General features: G+C 39.7%; 1 protein-coding gene across 2 annotated transcripts in view; it reads right to left on the bottom strand.

Annotated features, from left to right (window-relative positions):
• LOC117482923 (solute carrier family 66 member 2) overlaps positions 1-21,542 on the bottom strand; it is a 40,950-nt gene extending 19,408 nt beyond the window's left edge. Inside the window, exons 1-4 of one of the 2 annotated variants that reach the window (XM_034131169.1) lie at positions 20,836-21,542; positions 19,712-19,845; positions 17,818-17,868; positions 2,708-2,924 (exon numbers count right to left, since the gene is read on the bottom strand). In XM_034131169.1, coding sequence (XP_033987060.1) covers positions 2,708-2,924; positions 17,818-17,868; positions 19,712-19,845; positions 20,836-21,038 — 605 coding nt within the window. In that variant the 5' untranslated portion in view covers positions 21,039-21,542. The remainder of the gene's footprint in view (positions 1-2,707; positions 2,925-17,817; positions 17,869-19,711; positions 19,846-20,835) is intronic. The other variant, XM_034131170.1, reaches the window with a different exon arrangement.
• Positions 21,543-23,416: the final 1,874 nt, after the last annotated feature.

Raw genomic sequence — 23,416 nt, 5'->3', positions numbered from 1 at the left:
TATTTGAATAATATAGTGTAGGACCATACCTATATAAGGCATATTTATACTTTTTTTTTTTCAAAATACCAAACAGATCATGCATTTTAGCCATGCCTCATTTCGCTCAATTTGAAAATGTTTAGCTCTGTTTTTGCAAGGGCTGATTCTGTGAGAACAGCACCATCTACAGGCCTGGCATATGTACTACAGCGTCTCCAGCGCTTTCGAACGGCAATGGCCGTGGCTGTCTCCTCCTGATTGGTGGAGTTGGCCCAATAGCCGTAGCGCCACCGTCCTGACGTCAGGACAGTGTTCAAATCTGGATCAGTTTGTATCAGATCCGTTGCAGCCCCTTTTTTAGAGATTTGGGTATGGAGGAAAATAGAGAGGGTTGTGTTTTCTGACACTTGGTGAGTTCCCTGGAACACCGGGGACACATATTCATGTAGAAAAGACGTACAAAAGTGCATTTTGCATGATAGGTCCCCTTTAAGTACATTTCAAAGCCTCTTTAGTTTTACTTGAGAAAAGAAGTTTAGTCAGTACTTCTACTTTTACCAGAGTACTTTTAAACACCAGTATCTGTACTTCTACTTGAGTAAAGGATGTGTGTACCTTTGCCATCTCTGCTGATAACTAAGATTATTTTTGTTGACTTCATACATTATCATATACAAATGTGATCATAAACCAACACACTTTTGAAAGATATAGTTTATACGTTTACGGCAGACCAACTCGCAAATCGGGTAGTCACAAGCTCCGTGAACAATGAGGGTGGCAGACAGAGGGTAGGAAGTACAAACAAACACACAAAAATAAATATGGGACAGAGAGGGTGCTGTCATGGCCGGTTAAGTTGACATGAAGCCCTGCTGGAGTTTTGTTATCTTTCTGCTGCAGAAAGCAACTGGGGGGTTTCTTATCAGTGTGTTACATTGCAAGTCTTTTGACATAGATTCACCATTTCAATTCCTTTTAAAGGCCCTGACACACCAATCTGACACCAAAGAACACGTCCCGACGGACCCGACTGATGTGTCGCCTCACGTCTCCTGCGTCTTGGCCAACAGTCACACTGGAACACACCGCAAAGACTTCAGCCAACGGCCCAGTAGCACGTACGCACTGCGCATGCGTGAGTGGCAATAACTCTCCTTACCAGCAGGCGGCGGTAGTGTGTATTCGTCAATCAAAAGAGGCAACAACCGGAAGACAGACTGCGTGATATAAACAAACAACAAATAGCGTGCGTTCTATTTTCACTCTCGTCCATCACAGACTGTTTCACATAACGACTTATAATTGAAAACATGTGCGGTACTGGAAAATGAAAAATAATAGCCGTCTGTGTGTGCCTTCTTCACTTCCGTTTCGCTTCTCATGCACTGATTCGCTAAGCTGAACAGCCAATCAGAGTGATTTCTTTCGCCGACAGCCTCCAGATTCAATATGTTGAATCGGCGGCGGAAGGTGTCGGCACGGCTGAAAAGACACGACGGTGCGGGACACACCAATCTGAGTAGGGCGACAGGACGCTCATCGACGGCCAGACATCTATCGACGGCCGAAATCGGCTTGGTGTGTCAGGGCCTTAAGACGTTCCTCTTTGTCACATTTCTTATCTGCTTGAAATCTGTTCTTTGTCAAGTCATTCATTGCTTTTCATTGACTGTTTTTAAACACACTCACAATGACACCAGAGGAACGTTATTTCACTGTTTACGGCAGGGTAGAGAAATTAAAATGTATTGTGATGAAGTAAGACGGATTGTATTGCACCCCCAAACGTTTTCTGCGGCATTAATAAAGTTATATTAAAGTTTTGACAATATTTGACAATTAAGATATTTAACTGTTTATTATATTAACAGTGGTTGTACAGATAAAGCATGTTATTTTTTATTATCAAAGTTTCATTTGTTTGTTTATGTGTCTTTTGAATACAGCACCTCTGTGTTGTGATGTATGTATAACATTTAAATATAATGTTATTGAAAAATGTAATTAAAAATATTGTGTCAAAAGAAAGTACTACACACTTATAGCTGCATAGACTAATTAAAAAATATTTTCTGTGGGCTTGTCTCCAGCTTAAAAGCCTAGTGGTAAATATTTTCAACCTGTATAGGATAAAGAAAAATCTATATTACGTCAATGCCTCTAATTACAGCCTGAGACGTGACGTGATGCAGATCAACCTTAATGAGCCCAAATGACACATTAGCTGTAAGACAGAATACCTCATTAGCATATTGATTTTCAGAGAAACTTCAGAGGGTTAAATGTCATCTCAGCATAATAATTAGTTGTCAGGAGCCCGGCTTTATTTCCTGTTCGACAGGTGCCAGAAATACTTAATAAGCATGTGTCAGTGTTAATGATCGTATGTAAGACAATATCATCTGCAGCCTTTACTTACGAGTGAGCGCTGCTTGTGATGGAAGTGGCTCTCATAAATAAAACAGCGCTCATCAGGATAAAAACACTATCATTAATCGAGGATGCAACAAGCTTTGTTTTGATTGTCAACTGACTGATTGTAAATTATACTCAAGGCTGAGGACAAAGAAATGACAGTCATGAAGACATGGTGGTTCATGCTGTTACATTGTTTTTTGTTTCTTCAAACATGAGTAGTTCATTTTCACTTCATGCAGGACTTTCAGTGTGCGGACACTGCAGTATTATTATTATTATTATTATTATTATTATTAAAACATACCTCATGCCCTCTGTGGATTTGTTCTGGTAGTTGCAGTAGAGCTGCGGGGTTCCCAGCATCGCCTCGGTGAAAACTGCCAGGAAACCGAGGGTCTCCACGAAAAGCATCGAGTCCAGGAAGAGGTAAGTGGCGTAGGCGGCCATCAGCGTGAAGGACAGCACGCACTGCATGTAGTCCAGGAAGCGACTCCACAGCCAGAAGGAGCTCCAGTCAAAGTCTGAAAGGCGCACGACATACAGAGATAAGTACAAGAACTATAGCAGCTCAAAGGAGTACAACCAGCTGGGCAATTAGGGCAACACAAAAGAATAAAAGACATGAAGTTATGTTGTTCCTGGAGATGGAAAAGTACTTTTTAGACACATCACAGTGAAAGTCTTATTCCAAATAACTTAAAGACATATTTTGCTTCATTTTCAGGTGTATGTAGTGTCTCTACTTTAAAGAGTCCTCTCCTGCTGATGTTCAGGTGTATATCAGTATGTAGTGTCTCTACTTTAAAGAGTCCTCTCCTGCTGATGTTCAGGTGTATATCAGTATGTAGTGTCTCTACTTTAAAGAGTCCTCTCCAGCTGATGTTCAGGTGTATATCAGTATGCAGTGTCTCTACTTTAAAGAGTCCTCTCCTGCTGATGTTCAGGTGTATATCAGTATGTAGTGTCTCTACTTTAAAGAGTCCCCTCCTGATGATGTTCAGGTGTATATCAGTATGTAGTGTCTCTACTGGGACATGTTTCCTGCTTTAATGTTCAAAGAAATACTGCCTGTGCTGCAGCACCTCTTTTCACCCTCTGTCTGAAACCAGAGCCCAGTCTGCTCTGATTGGTTAGCTGGCCGGCTCTGTTGTGATTGGTCAACAGCTTAGAGATGTCCCGCCTCTTAGCCTATCACGTACAATGTGTTGGAGCACTAGCCAATAGAAGCGTGAGTGTTACAAAGTGATGTTAAACAAAGGAGTCCAATGGAGGGAACACAGGGATTTTAGCCTTTGCAGACCATTAACATGCACAAAAATCACACTACAGATTTAAACTACTCCTTTAAACAAAACTACTTGGTTTGTTTTTATTATGCTTATTTAGAAACTTAAGTGACATATGGAATTTGTGTTTAATTAATTTGAGACCTTAAAATGTAAATTCAAATCGAATCAGGGATTTGGAGAATTGCGAAAAATACATTTTGGTTTCAATTTCAAAAAGGTGAGTTCCTCAGCTGTAAGACTCTTCTATAATCTTCTGTACCTGCTGCATGTAATCATAATTTCCACTCTCTCTTCACATCTTCAGGACTGGAGGATATAACGATCCAGTAATCACATCTGTTCTTTGTTGGGCTGTAACAAGTTCAAAAAGGAAGCAGAAACTCCATTATTGTGAGTTTTTCTTTTTTTAAACTAACTTCACACCGGAGCTGAGCATTTTCACACGACTCCCACACTCCGAAATCAATATGTCGACACCACAAATAGGCCGTCTGAACTGCGTACATCTTGGTCTCATTAAGATTCTTGTAAAACAGAAGCTTTTAAATTCCTGTCTGAACGTGTTTATAGTATTTTCCTATCACTAGTAATTGGCTGAGTGGTATTCTGGACACTGACGCATGATTTAAACCCGGCCCTAACACCTCTCCTGTGTGTTCCTTTTTACAGCAAATGACTAGATAAAGATTCTGAGCACAACACAAACGTCATCCTGTAATAAGCAACACAGCCAATACTCATCGTAGAGCGATAATATCTCAAGGCTACAGAGCGTCAGGTATTAAAGCTGACGAGGGAACAGGTACAATAAGACAATTCAGACACCTTAAACCTCTCATTTCCTCTCTGCTCAATCTTTAGGGTATGAAGGTTTGGAGAAAGTACATGTGCTGATGTGATGTGTGATCAGGAAACTGGTTGAGAGCCAAAGAGGTTTCTTCACTGCTTTATCGCAAATACGATTTTACAAGCCTCAAATGTATTAAAGACATCCATCCATCCATCTTCTCCCACTTATCCGTGGTCGGGTCGCGGAGGTAGCAGCTCCAGCAGAGAGCCCCAAACGTTCCTTTCCCCTCATCAACCAGCTCTGACTGGGGGGTCCCAAGGCGCTCCCAGGCCAGTGAAGAGATATAATCCCTCCACCTGGTCCTAGGTCTACCCCTCGGTCTCTTCCCAGCTGGACGTGCCTGGAACACCTCCCTAGAGAGGAGCCCAGATGGCATCCTTACTAGGTGCCCGAACCACCTCAACTGGCTCCTTTTGACGCGAAGGAGGAGCGGTTCAACTCCGAGTCCCTCCCTGATGACTGAACTTCTCACCTTATCCCTAAGGGAGACGCCAGCCACCCTGCGGAGAAAACCCATCTCGGCCGCTTGTATCCGCGATCTCGTTCTTTCGGTCATGACCCATCCTTCATGACCAGAGGTGAGGGTAGGAACGAGAATGGCCCGGTAGACAGAGAGCTTTGCCTTCTGGCTCAGCTCTCTGTTCGTCACAACGGTAAAGCGACTGCAGTACCGCTCCCGCTGCTCCGACTCTCCGGCTCATCTCACGCTCCATTGTTCCCTCACTCGAGAACAAGACCCCGAGATACTTGAACTCCTTCACTTGGGGTAAGGACTCATTCCCTACTTCCGTATTAAAGACGTTTAATCATGTTTTAATGAGGCTCTCTTAATCTAACAAGCACATCTAAACACTTTAAGGAGGCCTGCTGCAAAGGCCTCCAGAGAAGTGCCTATACAAATAAACTAAAACAAAAAGAAAGGAATTATTAAAGTGTTGTTTGGAATAACGTCACAACTCATTACGCTGCCTAATCGAAAAAAACCTGCAATTCATCAAGACTTGATAGAGTCAGAAGTGAAAGAACAGAATCGTTTATGACATTTCGGCTGCCCATTTAATTTAAGTTGTATTTAATTAGAGAATAAACGGTGACTGATTCTGACATTTAGATGGCATTTCAACATGAAAAACGCATGGCAGACTCGTTTGTTCGAGGTTGAAATATTGGGCCAATTCAATTGTTATTTCTTCTGAAAGACACGTTAAATAAATCCAAATAAATGTAACCGAATAAACCTCAAAGAGCAATTCAAAACCAGGTCACAGCCTTCTGTCTACCAACCACACGCTCCAAACAACAAGATGTACCATGCAAAGACTTGCAGCACAATGAAAATTACAAAGCACAATATATCCGTTTTCTTTTTATATTACTGCCGAATTTTATTCCATATTTTATTCCTATGTAAATACTGTTATATCTCTTATCATTTTTTAATGTTATTATAGTTTTCTAAAAATAGTTCTCTATCTGTGTTGCACCATGGCATCAAGTCAAACTCCTCGTACGTGTCAATTCTGATTCTGAAAACAAAAGCAAAATGTACCGAAAAGCTATAACAAGGCATGCATTTCTGTTCCGAGTATAATTAACACTTAGAATATCCTTTGAGGGCAGCTTTGCATACTGTAAATCAGTGTTTATTCTGTAGGTGTTGTAGCTGCAGATGCCTGTTGTGGTTTTGGAGCCCTTCTGGCAGGAGGACTGTAAATCTGGGCCAACTAGCACCAGGCTGACGCTGCCTGATAACAGCCGAGCACAGAGGGAAGCAATCAGGGGGGCAAGAGAGCGGCGATCAACACCAAACTGCTGAAGGCATACACAGCTTGAGCATGATACATTTAAAGGGGACCTATCATACAAAATCCACTTGTCCATGTCTTTTCTACATCAACATGTGTTGATGTAGAAGACTCTGAAAGTTTCAGGAACAAAGATTCTCTCTTTTTGTCCTGATCCATTTATATAAAAACCTGTCTGAAAATGAGCTGATCAGATTTTTAGCTACTTTATGATGTCATACCGATTTTTTTTGCTTGTGTAACCATTAGCCAATCAGCAACCAAGGTAACCCCCCCCCCCCCCCCCACCTTATCACTTGAATCTCCTCCTAGAGCACCATTGTGTCTTTTTAACCAAATCTCTCTCAGAGGGGCGTGGGGAGGGGCTCCTTATTTTCATCTAAAGTAACAGACAGAGAATCAGCACTTTTGAAACAGGGCTGAAACAGAGGGGATTATAGGATGCTGCAATGATCTGTTTGGTGTTTCAGCCAATCAGAGACATGTTCTGTATATATCTGAGACCTATAACATATTGATGAAAAACAGTAGGCTATAATAAGGGACCTTTAATGTATTGCTCAAAGTGATGATACAACTGCCCTGAGCCTGAAGAATACAACAGAGAAACAGAAACAGTGATAGTAGTTTGTAAGAAGTGGGATATTGACACTGTTTTGCTTTCCTAGCCTGGCTAGCTACAGTAGTTAGCTAGATAATGTTGTTTCACCTCTGCAGATTCTGCATTAAATTAGAGAGCAAGGCTAATGCTAAACGTAAAGTAGCTGTGTACATGACAGGATGTATGATTACCTAGAAGAGCATCAGGACTGTTTTAGGCATATGATAGCTATGTGATTAACATGATGATTCAGCCTCTATGGAGATAGACCAACCCAGTCTCACGGCATTTCGTGTTATTAGTCACGAAATTAATTTAATCTATTGATTCGTGTTCACCAACACGATTTTCACATTTTTTTCGTGTCACACAGAACGATTTTAAATGCAATGTATTTCTATTGGTAGTATGTTTCGTGCCGGCACCACGTCTTTTTGTCCGGTCGGGTCTTGGAAGACCAGAAGCTGTGTGGTTCATAAAAACATTTTCTTACTCAATATCTTACCCTAAGCCTAACCCTATCCCTTTTATTTGAAATTGTATAATGTTGAGTTTTTTTGCCGTCAGTGAGGAAAAGAAATGGCTCAGAGCCTCAGAATACTGACATCTGTATTTTATGTCATCTTTTTTTCCTTCTAATTTGTTATTATTTGGTGCAGGCATGAAACATACTACCAATATAAATACATTGCTTCTAAAATCGTTCTGTGTCAGAATACTTAAATCTGTATTTTTTTAAATATATTTTTCCTTCTAATTTGTTATTATTTACATTGCTTTTAAAATCGTTCTGTGTGACACGAAAAAAATGGCGAAATCGTGTTGGTGAACACGAATCAATAGATTAATTTCGTGACTATAACACGAAATGCCGTGAGACTGTGTTGGATAGACATATGACAAGCATGATCATTTCTGACGTGGAGCTAATCTGAAGTAAACATTGAATACTGCTTTCTATTCCTCCATCTTGTGACTGTGTAACTCCCTCTCTTGTATATCAGCATGTGAAGGACACTGTTCAGGAACTAGTTGATGCTCTGTATGTGATGACTACTTCCATTCTGGAGAGGATCACAAATACATGGATCCTGAGATTGAAGCTCAAGCCGGGGACCAGGGATATTTTTCTAACACTTTTAAAGCCCTAAAAAGAGAGCCCAAAGAAGAATGAGTATTGAAATTGTCAGGGCAAAAACAACACTGAATGAATGCTAATGTGTGTACGTGCCACCAGAATTGGAGAATCTAAGTTTGCTAACATGTTTGCTATACGAACACCACTGTTTGTTAGCTTGTTACTTCTCATTTTAACAGGCAAATATTTATTAAAAAGTCCCAAAAGAAGAATAAGAAACAACTAGACTACATTTGTCAGGGCAAAATCCACACTGAATGAATGCTAATGTAGGTCTGATGCAGCACAATATTTAAATAAGCTTAGTTTGCTAACATGTTAGCCACAAACCCTTCTGTTTGTCAGTTAGCTTCCTCAAGACAAATGCAGGTCAAGCCCCTAAAAAGCAAAACAAGGACTTCTATACATCAGGCCAATAACAACACTGAATCAATGCTTGTTGGTCAACGTTGGTCAGCGCCTTCTAAAAGTATGAATGAGCTAGATTTGCTAGCATGTTTGCTACACGAACACCACTGTTTGTCTGTCAGCTTGTTACCATTACCTACGTGCAGCTTAAGCACCTATAAACCACAAAGGAAGAGCTCAAATAAGAGCTAATACTGGACTTGTTTGTTACTAATAACAACACTGAATTTGGTCGGTGCAAGCTGAAGTTCTTAATAAGCCAAGTATGCTAACATGTTAGCCAAAACAACCTCTCTGTGTGTCTGTTAGCTTGTTACTATTACCTACATGCATCTTAATTAAACCCCTAAAACCCACAACGGAAGAGCTAGAATAAGAGCTGGACATGTTTGTTACTAACAACACTGAATTTGATCGGTGCCAGCTGAAGTTTTTAATAAGCTAAGTATGCTAACATGTTAGCCACAACCACACTGCTGTGTGTCTGTTAGCTTGTTTCTCCCTGTCCCCATTTGGCAAAAAAAAAATGCTACTTAGGTTAGCAACATCATAAAATGTAAAATATTGCTGTACGTTAAAGAATGGGGTCATGTTGCCATGAGACTGGGTTGCTATAATGGTAGCTGGTTAATAATAATGTTGGGCTAACATCCTGTACAATACAAGTTGAGTATTATGTACATGTTTTCCTTTAGGGATTCAGTAGAGTTAAGTCTAAACAGGTCTCAACATTGTACATTTTACATCATAACACCTCAATCATCTGGAGACCTTTTAATGAATTTAAATAAAAGATAACTTATTCTAATCTCAATGCTTGAGGACATAATTGCAAAGACTGCATGAGCAACTCTTTATCTACCAGATATCCTTTTTCGTTTTTTAAATAAAACATAACTTTCCCCCCAGCTGTCATTGTGTGGGAGGAAGAGGAAAGAAACTGCTTGATATTCCCTCTTTTGGTGAAATTAAAAGATATATATCTTTTCCATTTTGCAACTTAATTTTGTGGCTGGGGAACAGAACAACTTTTCTTACAAGCACTTTTGTCTCTAACAAAAAGGGCAACATTGTGATTATGACATGTCTTTAAATTATTTGTGCAGTCCTCGTCTCCTGGCTCATGTTTTAGTGATTACTCTGCTGTGTGCTGTGCTGTCAACAACCTTAATCCTGTGTGTGCAGACTGGGAAGATGCACGAAAAAAAACCCTTCCTCCAATTCTGAGCTGTGGACAAAATATGGTGCATTCACAACTGGGCACTAAGGGAAGTTTATCCCTGTACTTAAACTTGTCATACATAAGATTTTCATTACCATTTTTACACTGTAGCTTTGTGCATATGACAATAAAACCCTTTGAATTGAATTTCAATAAAACCCTTAAAAAGCCCCGAAAAGAGATCTCAAAGAAGAGTCAGTACTAAATGTGACAGTTCAAAAGCACCACTGAATGAATGCTAATTCTAATATGAGTGAAGACTGCTAATTGTATATATTTATTGTTGTGCCTTTTTTTATATTGTGTGTATGCATGTATAGACACATATTTCTATATATTTGTATTCTTTTGGATGGTGAGAAACGTCATTTCCGTCTCCATGTTGATACCACACACACAGAAATTGATAATAACGTTGACTTTGACTAATGTAGGTACGTTGCAGCTGAATTTGTAAATAAGTTTGCTAACAGATTTTCTATTCGAATGCATCTGTTAGTCTGTGTGGGAACAGGCTGTAACAAACAATGGACTCCCTGTGGTGGAAAAACGTCTTGAGCAGCACGGCTCGTTTAAATTCCCACAGAGTTTTGGTACGCGTTGTGTAGGAAGACACAGGTCAAACGTTGCAATCGCTTGTTTACCAACTGCACGCTTCGGTGCCCTACAAAAAGTCTACAGGTGTAGTTGAAATAATGGCTCACTGTCACTCAAAAAACACCCGCGGGAGAAGCACTTGTTTCCTGTCTGTCAAATAACTGAACTAAAATACTGATGCAGGTTTATAAAGCATTGAATGGTTTTTAGGGCCCAAATACATTTCTATGGATTTCTGTTTCTGATTATCCTGGTCATGTGATGTCTGTAAAACAGGGCAGAGAATTTATATTTTATCCCGAGAAACGTTAGAATATATAAAAAATGCAAAGGCCAAAATACATTTCTGATCTCCTGCTAAATTATGAACCATCCAGATCTCTCAGGTCTTCTGCTCTGCTAAAACATGGAGAAGTTCAGTTATTATGCCCCAAACATCTGGAACAAACTCCCAGAAACCTGCAACTCTTACTACTTTTAAATCCAGGCTGAAGACTTTTATTTTTGCCGCTGCTTTTAAATTGAACTATTCATATCTTACACTGCACTGTAACTTTTATTCATGTATTTTATACCCGTGTTATTCTACAGTTTATAATGTGTTTCGTTGCGCTTTTTCATAATGCTTTTCATTTCTGTAAAGCACTTTGAATTGACTTAGGCGCGTTCACACCACAGTACTTTTCCCCGTATTTTGGTACCTCTTATTTTGCGTTCACACCAAAAAGAGTACTTAGTGCCGGGAACTTTTACCGCCATTTTTTAGTGCCTGCTAGAGAGGTGGTACTATCCTGGGGAGAAAAAAGTTACAATTTCTATTGGCTGGGCGAATTGCAAACCATGCCCCGTAAAACTCTGAAAAGTTTTGTGAAGCCGCCATTGTATTTGCTGGCATTAGCATTATTAGCATTAGCAATAGCCCCGCGCACCAACGCAGAGAGACAAACTTATGGCAACACAAAAAAAAACATGGGAGCAGTGGAGTGATGAGGAGGTGTCGGCGTTCTGGCGATTTACTCGGAAGGCTTCTACTGGAGCCAGTCCCCAACTCCGGGGACTTCCGGCCGGGGACTTCAGGTGGCAGTATATGCCATGAAGTTGTTTGCGGCCTGCCAGTAAACCCAAAGCAGAAGAAGAAGAAGTGACGTCAGCGGCTTCATTTGCGTAATCTTCCCTCAGGGAACTTATTCCGGTGTGAACGCGATCTGTACTTAGTGCCGTGGGGGGTACTAAGTACAGCAAAGTACTTGGTGTGAAAGCGGCTCTTGTGTTGAAAGGTGATATATAAATAAACTTGCCTTTGCTATTATGATTTCTAACAGCGCGAGAACCTACCGAAGATTTCAACTGGCTTTATTTTCTGGAATTTGGACAGGGAGCTTCTTCACAATGAATAATGGGTTGTCGTTGCAATGCCAAAGCACAGCAACTTTCCTGCACCTCCACCACGACTTAAGTCTCTTTAGGGGCAAAGTTAGGCCTCCACCTGTCCTGAGGGAGAGCCATTACAGGACAAAGTGATTTATTCTAAAGCTGACAAACCCAACAAAGCTGGAGGTACAAAACCCCCATAGGACAACAATAGAAAGAAATGGAAAACTCTTGTATTGCTGCCTCTGTGATATCGTTAGGCCGACATCTCTTCAGTCACTGTGACAAGTTTACTGTAAATTACATTCAATTCATTTCAAACTGTTGTATTTCAGAGGGATATTCTTTCAAAAAGGAAAATGAAATTCTTCCCAATTCATTGTTTTAAAGCGCCACAACTCTATGGTAAGATCCACTATCGTTAAATTAAGAACGAAGCGAGATGAATACATTTAAATCTTTCTGTACAATAACCGCTATTTGACTGTAAGGGAGCCAGGAAGGGACAATTTAGGGAATATTTTCCTGGTGACCAAGTGAACCTAAAAGTACATGAAATAAGAAATAAAATACGATACATTTGTCAAATCAAGCAATTTCTGTGCTTAACGTTAAAGTAATTGAACGTTTTTTAAGATTTCACCAACGTTTTTTCAAGGAAAAGCAAAGGTAGACGCTCAAATGGAAGACAAATGTTCGTATTCCTTACCAGGTAGATGTGCCTACTGGTAGAAATGCAAATATTTCAGAATATTTAAAGCTCAAAAAGGAGGAAAGAGGATGTGGTACTGACAGACAGAGCTGGGAAAAAATGAAATTCTTCCCGTTTGAAACCACAAAGTATTCACAGAAGATTTTCAATCACGGAGCAGAGTCCCATTTGATGGCTTGCTTGTTGACGTAAAATAATTTAAATGCTGATGGAGAAAAATCCAATCGGGGTTTAATTTAATCGGGTCTTCAAGTCTAGCACACGAAAGACCAAATTAAACTTTCCCTTCTGTTGCTGTCAGACATTTTTCAACAAATATGTTATCTTACATTTTCTCCTTCCTAAGTCTTTTACCTCCACCTGCAAGCATTTCTGATCCCGACACAGCCAAATCATCTTTTAAATCCAGCTAGCAGTCTTGTCTCCCATCTCAAAACTACCCATCCTACAACAAAGAACAAACTGTACAGTTGAGGTAGAAGCACCACAGGGATCCACTGAACTTCACTTACATGACGTTATCTCAGATACCAAATGTCACAGTATAAAAAGCACCATGTCTCTCCACCTGGTGCCATATCTACGTTAAAAAAAAGCCATGACAGGAAGTTCCATTAAAAGTGAGCTGCACTTTGTCTCCCTTCCCGAATGCAGACGTCCCGCTGCTTGATGGAAGTGCATGTGGAGATAATGATGCTGTGAGAACGAATATGTACTGTGATAGAGAACATAAAGGGAACAGGCTGAACAATAAGAGAAACGTACAGGTTGAGAATGTGCCCTGCTGACGATATTACACTATGGTGAGTCACTTCAGAACAGAAAGGGACATGGAGCTGTGGATATATAATGTTAGCTCTCTTTAAAGAGGATATATAATGCTCATTTTTAGGTGTATATCAGTATGTAGTGTCTCTACTTTAAAGAGTCCTCTGCTGCTGATGTTCAGGTGTATATCAGTATGTAGTGTCTCTACTTTAAAGAGTGCTCTCCTGCTGATGTTCAGGTGTATATCAGTATGTAGTGTCTCTACTTTAAAGAGTCCTCTCCTGCTGATGTTCAGGTGTATATCAGTATGTAGTGTCTCTACTTTAAAGAGTCCTCTCCTGCTGATGTTCAGGTGTATATCAGTATGTAGTGTCTCTACTTTAAAGAGTCCTCTCCTGCTGATGTTCAGGTGTATATCAGTATGTAGTGTCTCTACTTTAAAGAGTCCTCTCCTGCTGATGTTCAGGTGTATATCAGTATGTAGTGTCTCTACTTTAAAGAGTCCTCTCCTGCTGATGTTCAGGTGTATATCAGTATGTAGTGTCTCTACTTTAAAGAGTCCTCTCCTGCTGATGTTCAGGTGTATATCAGTATGTAGTGTCTCTACTTTAAAGAGTCCTCTCCTGCTGATGTTCAGGTGTATATCAGTATGTAGTGTCTCTACTTTAAAGAGTCCTCTCCTGCTGATGTTCAGGTGTATATCAGTATGTAGTGTCTCTACTTTAAAGAGTCCTCTCCTGCTGATGTTCAGGTGTATATCAGTATGTAGTGTCTCTACTTTAAAGAGTCCTCTCCTGCTGATGTTCAGGTGTATATCAGTATGTAGTGTCTCTACTTTAAAGAGTCCTCTCCTGCTGATGTTCAGGTGTATATCAGTATGTAGTGTCTCTACTTTAAAGAGTCCTCTCCTGCTGATGTTCAGGTGTATATCAGTATGTAGTGTCTCTACTTTAAAGAGTCCTCTCCTGCTGATGTTCAGGTGTATATCAGTATGTAGTGTCTCTACTTTAAAGAGTCCTCTCCTGCTGATGTTCAGGTGTATATCAGTATGTAGTGTCTCTACTTTAAAGAGTCCTCTCCTGCTGATGTTCAGGTGTATATCAGTATGTAGTGTCTCTACTTTAAAGAGTCCTCTCCTGCTGATGTTCAGGTGTATATCAGTATGTAGTGTCTCTACTTTAAAGAGTCCTCTCCTGCTGATGTTCAGGTGTATATCAGTATGTAGTGTCTCTACTTTAAAGAGTCCTCTCCTGCTGATGTTCAGGTGTATATCAGTATGTAGTGTCTCTACTTTAAAGAGTCCTCTCCTGCTGATGTTCAGGTGTATATCAGTATGTAGTGTATTTGAGTAATGCACTCGTCTGTATTGCCATTTCAATAAAGTTTTGAGTAATTGTGCTGCCCCTTGCAGAGCTGAGATCACAGAACAAGGCGTAATGTTTATCTACTGATGCTTGACAGAGTTTACTAATCGATGATCATTCATAGAGGCGCTGCAAAACCAGCGTCAACATGCAGGCAAAACAGACTTAACTGTGCTCTAAAGAAAAGGCAATATCCTGTTTTCCTCTCAGGGTGAGTCACAGAATTCTACTTTCCTGCAAATGATGCAACAAAAGGGAACACAATAGGAATCCAATACCAGGAAACCGAGAGTGCATTAGTGAGTCCCAAGAGGAGAGTTTGTAATACATTATGACCTGCTGAGTGTACTCTGTGCTTCCTCACATCATACAAATACTGTTTCATACTGTCATCTAGTGTCCATTTCAGGAACTACAGCCCTTTATTCACCAATACTGTGTCCTACTTCCATAGTGCACACTTCACTGTACATCAATTAAACTGTTGTTTTAGAGTGCCAACATCACTTAAACGTAAACAAAAAAGCGCTATGTTTCAGGGTTTTTGCAGTTGTGCGTGCATTGCATTGTGGGATATATCCATTTAGCAGCATTCGTGCATCAAGTTTTTTTCAATTAAGTGTTTATTTTTTCGATCATCGTGTTCATGTGATGTCTAACATTTGTAAAACAGGGCAGAGAATTTCAAATGTATCCCCCGAAAGCTTCAAAGATATTAATAATGCAAGGAATTAAATACGTTTAACTCAATAATTCTTACAAAACAATCAAATTATTGGTGGATAAAACAACCTCTCTCCTGTTTAAACTGCAGCTGTTTCCGCATGATACACCCAGCAAGATTTACTGACATACCCATTACATAAAGGGGCATTGTGTTGAAACCTAGTGTAGTTCACATTTTAAAAAGCTGGTTAGAAGACAACATGAACTGTCACAAGTCAGCCATTAAGGCAGGGGTGTCAAACTCCAATTTCATCACGGGCCACATCAGCATTTTGGTTGCACTCAAAGGGCCGGTTGTAACTTTAAGACTATATGAAAATACATATGTAAATATTTAATATAAACGTATGTATTATAGGACATTATTGCCTCTGCATTGGATCATTATCGGATAGGGTAATAACTTCATAATTAACTACGTCTGAAAGCAGAAATCTAGGGCAAATCATTGGAAGTCTCTTCAGTGAAAATGTCACAAAATGATTTGGTTTTTTTTAAAAGCCAAATTCTGGAAAAAAAGTGAAAATGTAAAAAGAAAGTGACATTTTGAAGAAAGAAAAGTCAAATTCTGAAAAAAAAAAAATCTGAAAAAAAAAAATCTAATTTGAGATGCATTGTGGGACATGTAGTTTATGGGCAACATGCTTCTGTAAATCGGCATGTAACCGTATAATAAACGTATTATATTCTTTCAGAGCTCTTGTGGGGCCGCATTAAATGAAGTCGCTGGCCGGATTTGGCCCCCGGGCCTTGGGTTTGACACCCCTGCTCTAGAGATATCAATCATCATTTCAAACGGCAAAGACTAAAAGCATAGCGTTAGAAGATGTCATTAAAATGCTTCAAAAACAGGTTAGTTAAAGTTAAATCCATGAGAACTAGAAACTATCTGCAGTCAGAATAATGAGCTTCTGATTTGTTCCATAGCTGGAGTTTCATATAAATTATAGATTCAAGCACAAGCAACACATGCAAATATGAAGTCCACACATGTTTTCTTAATGAAGGCTGATCTTTCATGTTATACCATGCTATATTATGGCCATTGTGGGTAAAAAAAAAAGAAAACTATACATATTACAAAGAAAACGTTGATATTCTCTCAGATTAAAGTAGCAAAAATGACAAAAATAATTGTAAAATGATAGGAAAAAAGGGAACGTTTTTCTCTCAAATGTCCACTTTTATCATCTAAAAGTGAAAATTACCAAATTGTTAACCATTTATCTAAGATTTAATAGACTTATATATGAAAAATTAACAAAATGATGGTAAAGAATGTTCTCTAAATTGTACAAATAGTTGTTCTCTTTGCATTACGTTTTAATCTCTGAATATTACCAAATGTATCACCATGTATCTAAGATTAAGTGGCCAAATATAGAGGGGGAAAACTACATTTTGGGAGTGAATTGTATTCCTCTTAAATGTATAAATGAAATCTCTTAATCTCTCTACATTTTCCAAAAGTTTTTTCCTGGAAATAAAAAAAGAAAATCGAATAATCTTTGAATATTCTCAAATTGTTGTCCTTTCATTTGACCCGTCTCTGTAAAAGAAAATATTCCCACAATGGCCCTGTAATGCTGTTACATTTGCACTGATGGTGTGAAATGTAACATGCATTGAAATCATCGCAGCATAAAAGGAAGGAGATGAAATATTCTCTAATAGTAAAAGAAAACATGGATGAAGCAGCAGGACGACATGCGTGAGAAATAATGGAGTTAGTCATCGTGCTAATGCTCATCATGCTAAAGCTCATCGTGCTAATGCTCATCGTGCTAAAGCTCATCATGCTAATGCTCATCGTGCTAATGCTCATCGTGATAATGTTCATCATGCTAAAGCTCATCATGCTAATGCTCATCATGCTAATGCTCATCGTGCTAATGCTCATCGTGCTAATGCTCATCATGCTAATGCTCATCATGCTAATGCTCATCGTGCTAAAGCTCATCATGCTAATGCTACTCATGCTAAAGCTCATCATGCTAATGCTCATCATGCTAATGATCATCATGATAATGCTCATCATGCTAAAGTGCATCATGCTAATGCTCATCATGCTAATGCTCATCACGCTAATGCTCATCATGCTAAAGCTCATCATGCTAATGCTATGCTAAAGCTCATCACGCTAATGCTATGCTAATGCTCATCACGCTAAAGCTCATCATGCTAATGCTATGCTAAAGCTCATCACGCTAATGCTATGCTAATGCTCATCACGCTAATGCTCATCACGCTAAAGCTCATCATGCTAATGCTATGCTAAAGCTCATCATGCTAATGCTATGCTAATGCTCATCATGCTAATGCTCATCACGCTAATGCTCATCACGCTAAAGCTCATCATGCTAATGCTATGCTAATGCTCATCATGCTAATGCTCATCACGCTAATGCTCATCATGCTAATCCTCATCATGCTAATGCTATGCTAATGCTCATCATGCTAATGCTCATCATGCTAATGCTCATCATGCTAATGTTGGACACACAGATGGAGGGAGATGAACTACAGCTGATGTTTCATGGCAGACAGTCAAATCTGTACGTACCCACAAAAAGCCTCTTAGGGATTCTGATCTCCTCGTCCTTACTGTCTGTAGCTACAGACAACAAATAAAGGAAATAAGACAAGAAACAAAAAGAGGGAAAGAGGGAAAGAGAAAGAAGAACCGTCTTCATTTTGTCAGACAAGCCAGAGGAGACCCGTGATGTGAATTGGGAGAAAAATAAAAGATCATTTTGACTAATATTGCCATTATGATACAGCAGGGATCGATCATTTTTGCAACATTAGCATTGAAAAATGTATTTAAATGATCATGCTGAGAGTTTCTAAGAGGAACTGTAACAAATACATATGTTTGTCTAAGTCTGTAAGTTAGATTTGACAAATATTTAGCTTCCAGATATTTAAATAACGACTAAGAAGCTCTACAGTAAGTTTAACTAACGCCAACAAATAATGCTTGAATTTTTTTTTTTAAGTTTTAGCTAAGTAACAGTTTTTGGGGTGGAATCATTTATCAAATTTAATAAAAAACAGGAAGTAAACACTTAAGGGAACAGCAGAAGAAGACAGGCAGGAGGTAAACACTAGAGGGAACAGCAGAAGAAGACAGGCACGAGGTAAACACTAGAGGGAACAGCAGAAGAAGACAGGCAGGAGGTAAACACTAGAGGGAACAGCAGAAGAAGACAGGCAGGAGGTAAACACTAGAGGGAACAGCAGAAGAAGACAGGCAGGAGGTAAACACTAGAGGGAACAGCAGAAGAAGACAGGCAGGATGTAAACACTAGAGGGAACAGCAGAAGAAGACAGGCAGGAGGTAAACACTAGAGGGAACAGCAGAAGAAGACAGGCAGGAGGTAAACACTAGAGGGAACAGCAGAAGAAGACAGGCAGGAGGTAAACACTAGAGGGAACAGCAGAAGAAGACAGGCAGGAGGTAAACACTAGAGGGAACAGCAGAAGAAGACAGGCAGGAGGTAAACACTAGAGGGAACAGCAGAAGAAGACAGGCAGGAGGTAAACACTAGAGGGAACAGCAGAAGAAGACAGGCAGGAGGTAAACACTAGAGGGAACAGCAGAAGAAGACAGGCAGGAGGTAAACACTAGAGGGAACAGCAGAAGAAGACAGGCAGGATGTAAACACTAGAGGGAACAGCAGAAGAAGACAGGCAGGAGGTAAACACTAGAGGGAACAGCAGAAGAAGACAGGCAGGAGGTAAACACTAGAGGGAACAGCAGAAGAAGACAGGCAGGAGGTAAACACTAGAGGGAACAGCAGAAGAAGACAGGAGGTAAACACTAGAGGGAACAGCAGAAGAAGTGATTATTTATCAAGTTTAAAAAGGAGTTGTTAAAACATGTTGGAGTTGTTCCTTCTGTGCAAACTCTCCACTTTCCAAAAAGTAACTTTAAGAATACACACACACACACACACACACACACACACACACACACACTCTCTGATTGGTACATTGAGCAGTCTGTTATTTCTCGATAGCAGTCCGCTACGCCAAAATAAGTCCGTTAAATTAAACGTCAGTGGATTCGTTTTTCTCCTTTAGAAAACACTGTGTAATACCTTTTAAATATACATTTATATATGTGTGAGTATGTAGGTGTTTATAAGTATATGTGCATATATGTGTATTAGTGTGTATGTACATATGTAGTATATGTACATATGTGTATATGTATATATGTCAATCAACAGGTAAATCAGATTAATAATAATAACAACAATAATAATTAATAATAATGATAATTATTGGAGATTATAGATTATAAATAAATCATTTAGGGACAAGGGGGTGAGATTAAATAAATTATACTTCTTAACATTCAAAGAGTCACTTTAAAGCACACACACACACACACTTCCTCACACAGAAAACAAAGATAACTGGGTTTTATCTGGTGTGCAGAGGTTACTGACCTATGAAGGAGCGTCTCTTGGTGCTGAGTTCAGTGGCCGTGCGGACGTTTGTGCACAGGTTCAGCATGATGAGCATGGTGAAGATCATGATGATGCTCTGCCACAGCAGCAGCGTCTCAAAGTAATGGCCAAATCTGATGGAGGAAGACAAAATCACACGTTAATTTACAATGCAACATGTAGCAGCTTTTATAACGTATTTAACACCTCCAAGAAAGGTACCACTGGACTTTTTGTCAATTTCCTGTCCTAAAAGAGCCATATTGCCTTTGCCCACCTGGTAAGTAATCCCAATAACTTAGTGAATACAATCAATTTAAGACATTTTATAAATAATTAGAAAGCATAATTTCATTTGACATGCCGCCATCTGCTGGTATTTGGGTATTTTAGTACTGCCTTGGGCTAGTGGATAATCTGTTTTACATAATTGTGTCCATTTCAGAATTTGCTGCAATTCAATGAAAGCTTATGAGATGATGCATTTTAAGCCGAACTATAGAGAATATTTCACTGATTCCTAAAACATCCCAACGTTTGTTATATGTTCCGTATAATTGGATTTATAAGCAAAAAAGTGTTAAAATAGCAGATTTTTGGATAAAGATTTGCAGCTGTTACATAACTGATGACATCTGTGAGTTGTTAATCTGTTGGTCATGTGTCTCTGCCTCTTTAGTATGTTACAGCACAGCTTAGCAGATGTTCAAAAGGAGGTTTGCATCCAATTCAACAGCTGCTGCTCAATGGAAAAGAGGCTTTAAGGACCATCTTTTTCAAGCCGAATAATACTAACTATCCCAGTGACCCTTACTAAAACCAAAATGTTGATCTATTAAGTATACAGTTAGATTAATCGGCGAAAAAGTATTAAATATGCAGATTTTTTAATGCAGGTTTGCATCCAATTTAACAGCAGCTGTGCAATGTAAACAAAGCTTGTAAGACCATCTCTTTTGAGCCGAGTTATAGAACATATCCAACTGACTCTTGAAACATCCCAACTTGTGTTATATTAAGTATATTTTTCAATTTATAAGCAAAAAAGTGTTAAATATGCAGATTTTCCAATGGAGTTTGGTGACCACACAGCAGACAAGGGAAAGGGGGACATTGTGCATTACCTGAAGAGTATCCTGAGGATGTTAGCCACCAGAAGGACCAGGCACACATATGTGGAGAAGCCCTCAGCGTTTTGGGTCCGGCGGATGTCTCTGTATTGCGGGATGTAGGGCACCAATCCCCCGAAAACCATGGCACCAGCAGCCACCCAAGTTACCAGGCTGTGAAACACGGCCACAATCTGATCAAACATCTCATCCTCCATCTTCAGATGACTCCCAGAAGGTGTGAAGTGACGTCACCCGGCTTAATTGACACTCGTATTGTGATTTAATGGAGCAAGAAGAGGATATCCGTGTTTATCGTGCATAATCACATGCACAGACAAAGAGGATGCAGGTGTTTTACTGCCACGACATCACAAGCAAGGCAGAGAATTGGAAAGCAGTCTGGAGCTAAAACATCAAGAGATGAAATCACAAATATGTGTTAAGCTGCAGTGCAAAGAGAAAAACACTACAAAAAAAACAGCGCTGGTTTTTGCAGCTGGTACTATCCAATGTGTCTAATTCAACACTTGTGTGCAGTTAGAGTGCGTTGTTTTGATGCAGCTTCACTAAACTCAGAAGAATAGACTCCCAAGGTTACTGAAAATGTCATGAAAAAATATAATTGTCTGCATAAAGGCTCCTTATTGCAATAGTTTCCTCAATGACTGGCCCAGTGTGTTTCTTTTGATGACAGCCCACACTTCCTGAAACGTAATGTGTTTAGTCAAAGATATTGGACTACGTCAAGATAGTTCTCTCTTTAGTCATATACGGTTTGCAGTAACAAAAAGGCTTGTTTAATTTCAAATGAATATTATATTTAAAGTTAATAAAAAATGATCCGTCAAATTGTACTAAACTGTTTTGTTATCGAAAAATAACAGTGCGATACAAATGATTTAGACCAGCGGTTTTCAAAGTGTGAGGCGCGCCTCCCCTGGGGGGCGCCAGAGAGCTTCAGGGGAGGCGCAGCGTGAGGAAAAAAAGAACGAGAAAAAGATTAATAAAGTGACACTTGCCCACTTTTGGCTGTCTGTGGAGACCGAGTTCCCCCACCTCGCCAAAAAGGCTGTAACAGTGCTCATTCCCTTCACCTCCACCTACCTGTGTGAGTGGGGGTTTTCCGCATTGACTTTGATCAAAAGCAAGTACCGGTCAAGGCTGCAGCCAGAGGATGATCTGCGTTTATTCCTGCGAGCATCAAAGACGCAGACTCATTGTTCCCACTAAAGTAGGGGTGAGTGTAATAAGGAGGCAAAGTTGACGTTCAGTGTGTTGCCGGGAGCATATAAGCATATATATATCCACGATGTTGAAAATGTTAAAAATGTTAAAAGAAAATATGTGTTGAGAACACCGTGCGAAAATATACGGGTCGTGCTGCAGCTAGATTTGCCTGTCCTCTGTAAGAAGGTGTCGGCGACTGACATGCAAGGAAGAACGGCTGTCCACAGGCTGTTCCAACTTTAACAACTTTATTAACTTCCAAGGTAGTGAATTGAACATGCAATTGTAATTGGGTGTGCGGTATATTTTCAGGCACGCACACGCATGTTCCACAACACACAAACTGAACAACACTCAATTGTCCGATCACTACCAGTGTCCTTGCGATCTTGTAAGAACAAGTGTACGTTACTGATGCAATATGGTTGAGACCAGTCGGGCTTATTCTAGAGGGGTGCAAGGAATAGTCCAAGTAGTGGGGGAGTTTTATACAATATGTTTAAAACATAAAGATACAAAGGTTTAAAAAAGTTATTGTTTAATGTTTTAAGGAGGGGACGCTACTCAGCCAATCAAATCGGTGCAGTCAGTGAGTCAGCACGATAGATTCAAACACACACAAGAGGAGAGAAACAGTCGGAGTAATTTCAAATGGCGAAAGGTAGACAGCGAAAACAGAGCATTTAATGACATTTAATGACATTTTCTCTTACTGGACCTCTTTGAAATGCAATTGAATACTCCTGCATTATAGCAACAACAACAATAATAATAATAATAATAATAATAATAATAATAGCAATAATAATTGGGAGGGGGGGGCGCGGCTGTTCTTATGTTCTCTGAGGGGAGGCTCACCTTCCCACACTTTGAAAACCCCTGATTTAGACAGTTGGATTGGCCCCGTTTGTTACTTCAGGAAACGTCACGGGTTACAACAAAGATATTCAACTCAACCAAGATAGTTCACATCCTACCAGAAACGCTGTGTTTTACCGCCTGACGCTAAATTAGCTCAGGTTTCTGAAACTGTCACGAAACTTGAAATAAAATCAAATGTTTTTCTTCAAAAGGTTCTTATTGCTATTCGTTTCTCACTGACTGGCCCAGAGTATTATTATTATTATTTGTATTACAGCCATAGACTGTATAAATGATTACAGCCCACACTTATGGAAACGTAGCGCGTCATGCTATATGACAAAGATATTCAACTCAACCAAGAGAGTTCACATCCTACCAGAAACGATGTGTTTTACCGCCTGAAGCTAAATTAGCTCAGGTTTCTGAAACTGTCACAAAACTTGAAATACAATCAATGTTCTTATTCAACTGGCTCTTATTGCTATTCGTTTCTCACTGACTG

This window comes from Trematomus bernacchii, unplaced genomic scaffold (genome assembly GCF_902827165.1).
Source record: "Trematomus bernacchii unplaced genomic scaffold, fTreBer1.1, whole genome shotgun sequence".
In the NCBI taxonomy this organism is placed as follows: domain Eukaryota; kingdom Metazoa; phylum Chordata; class Actinopteri; order Perciformes; family Nototheniidae; genus Trematomus; species Trematomus bernacchii.
Note: the sequence above shows the minus strand (reverse complement) of the source record. Positions and strands in the feature narration are given on the sequence as shown.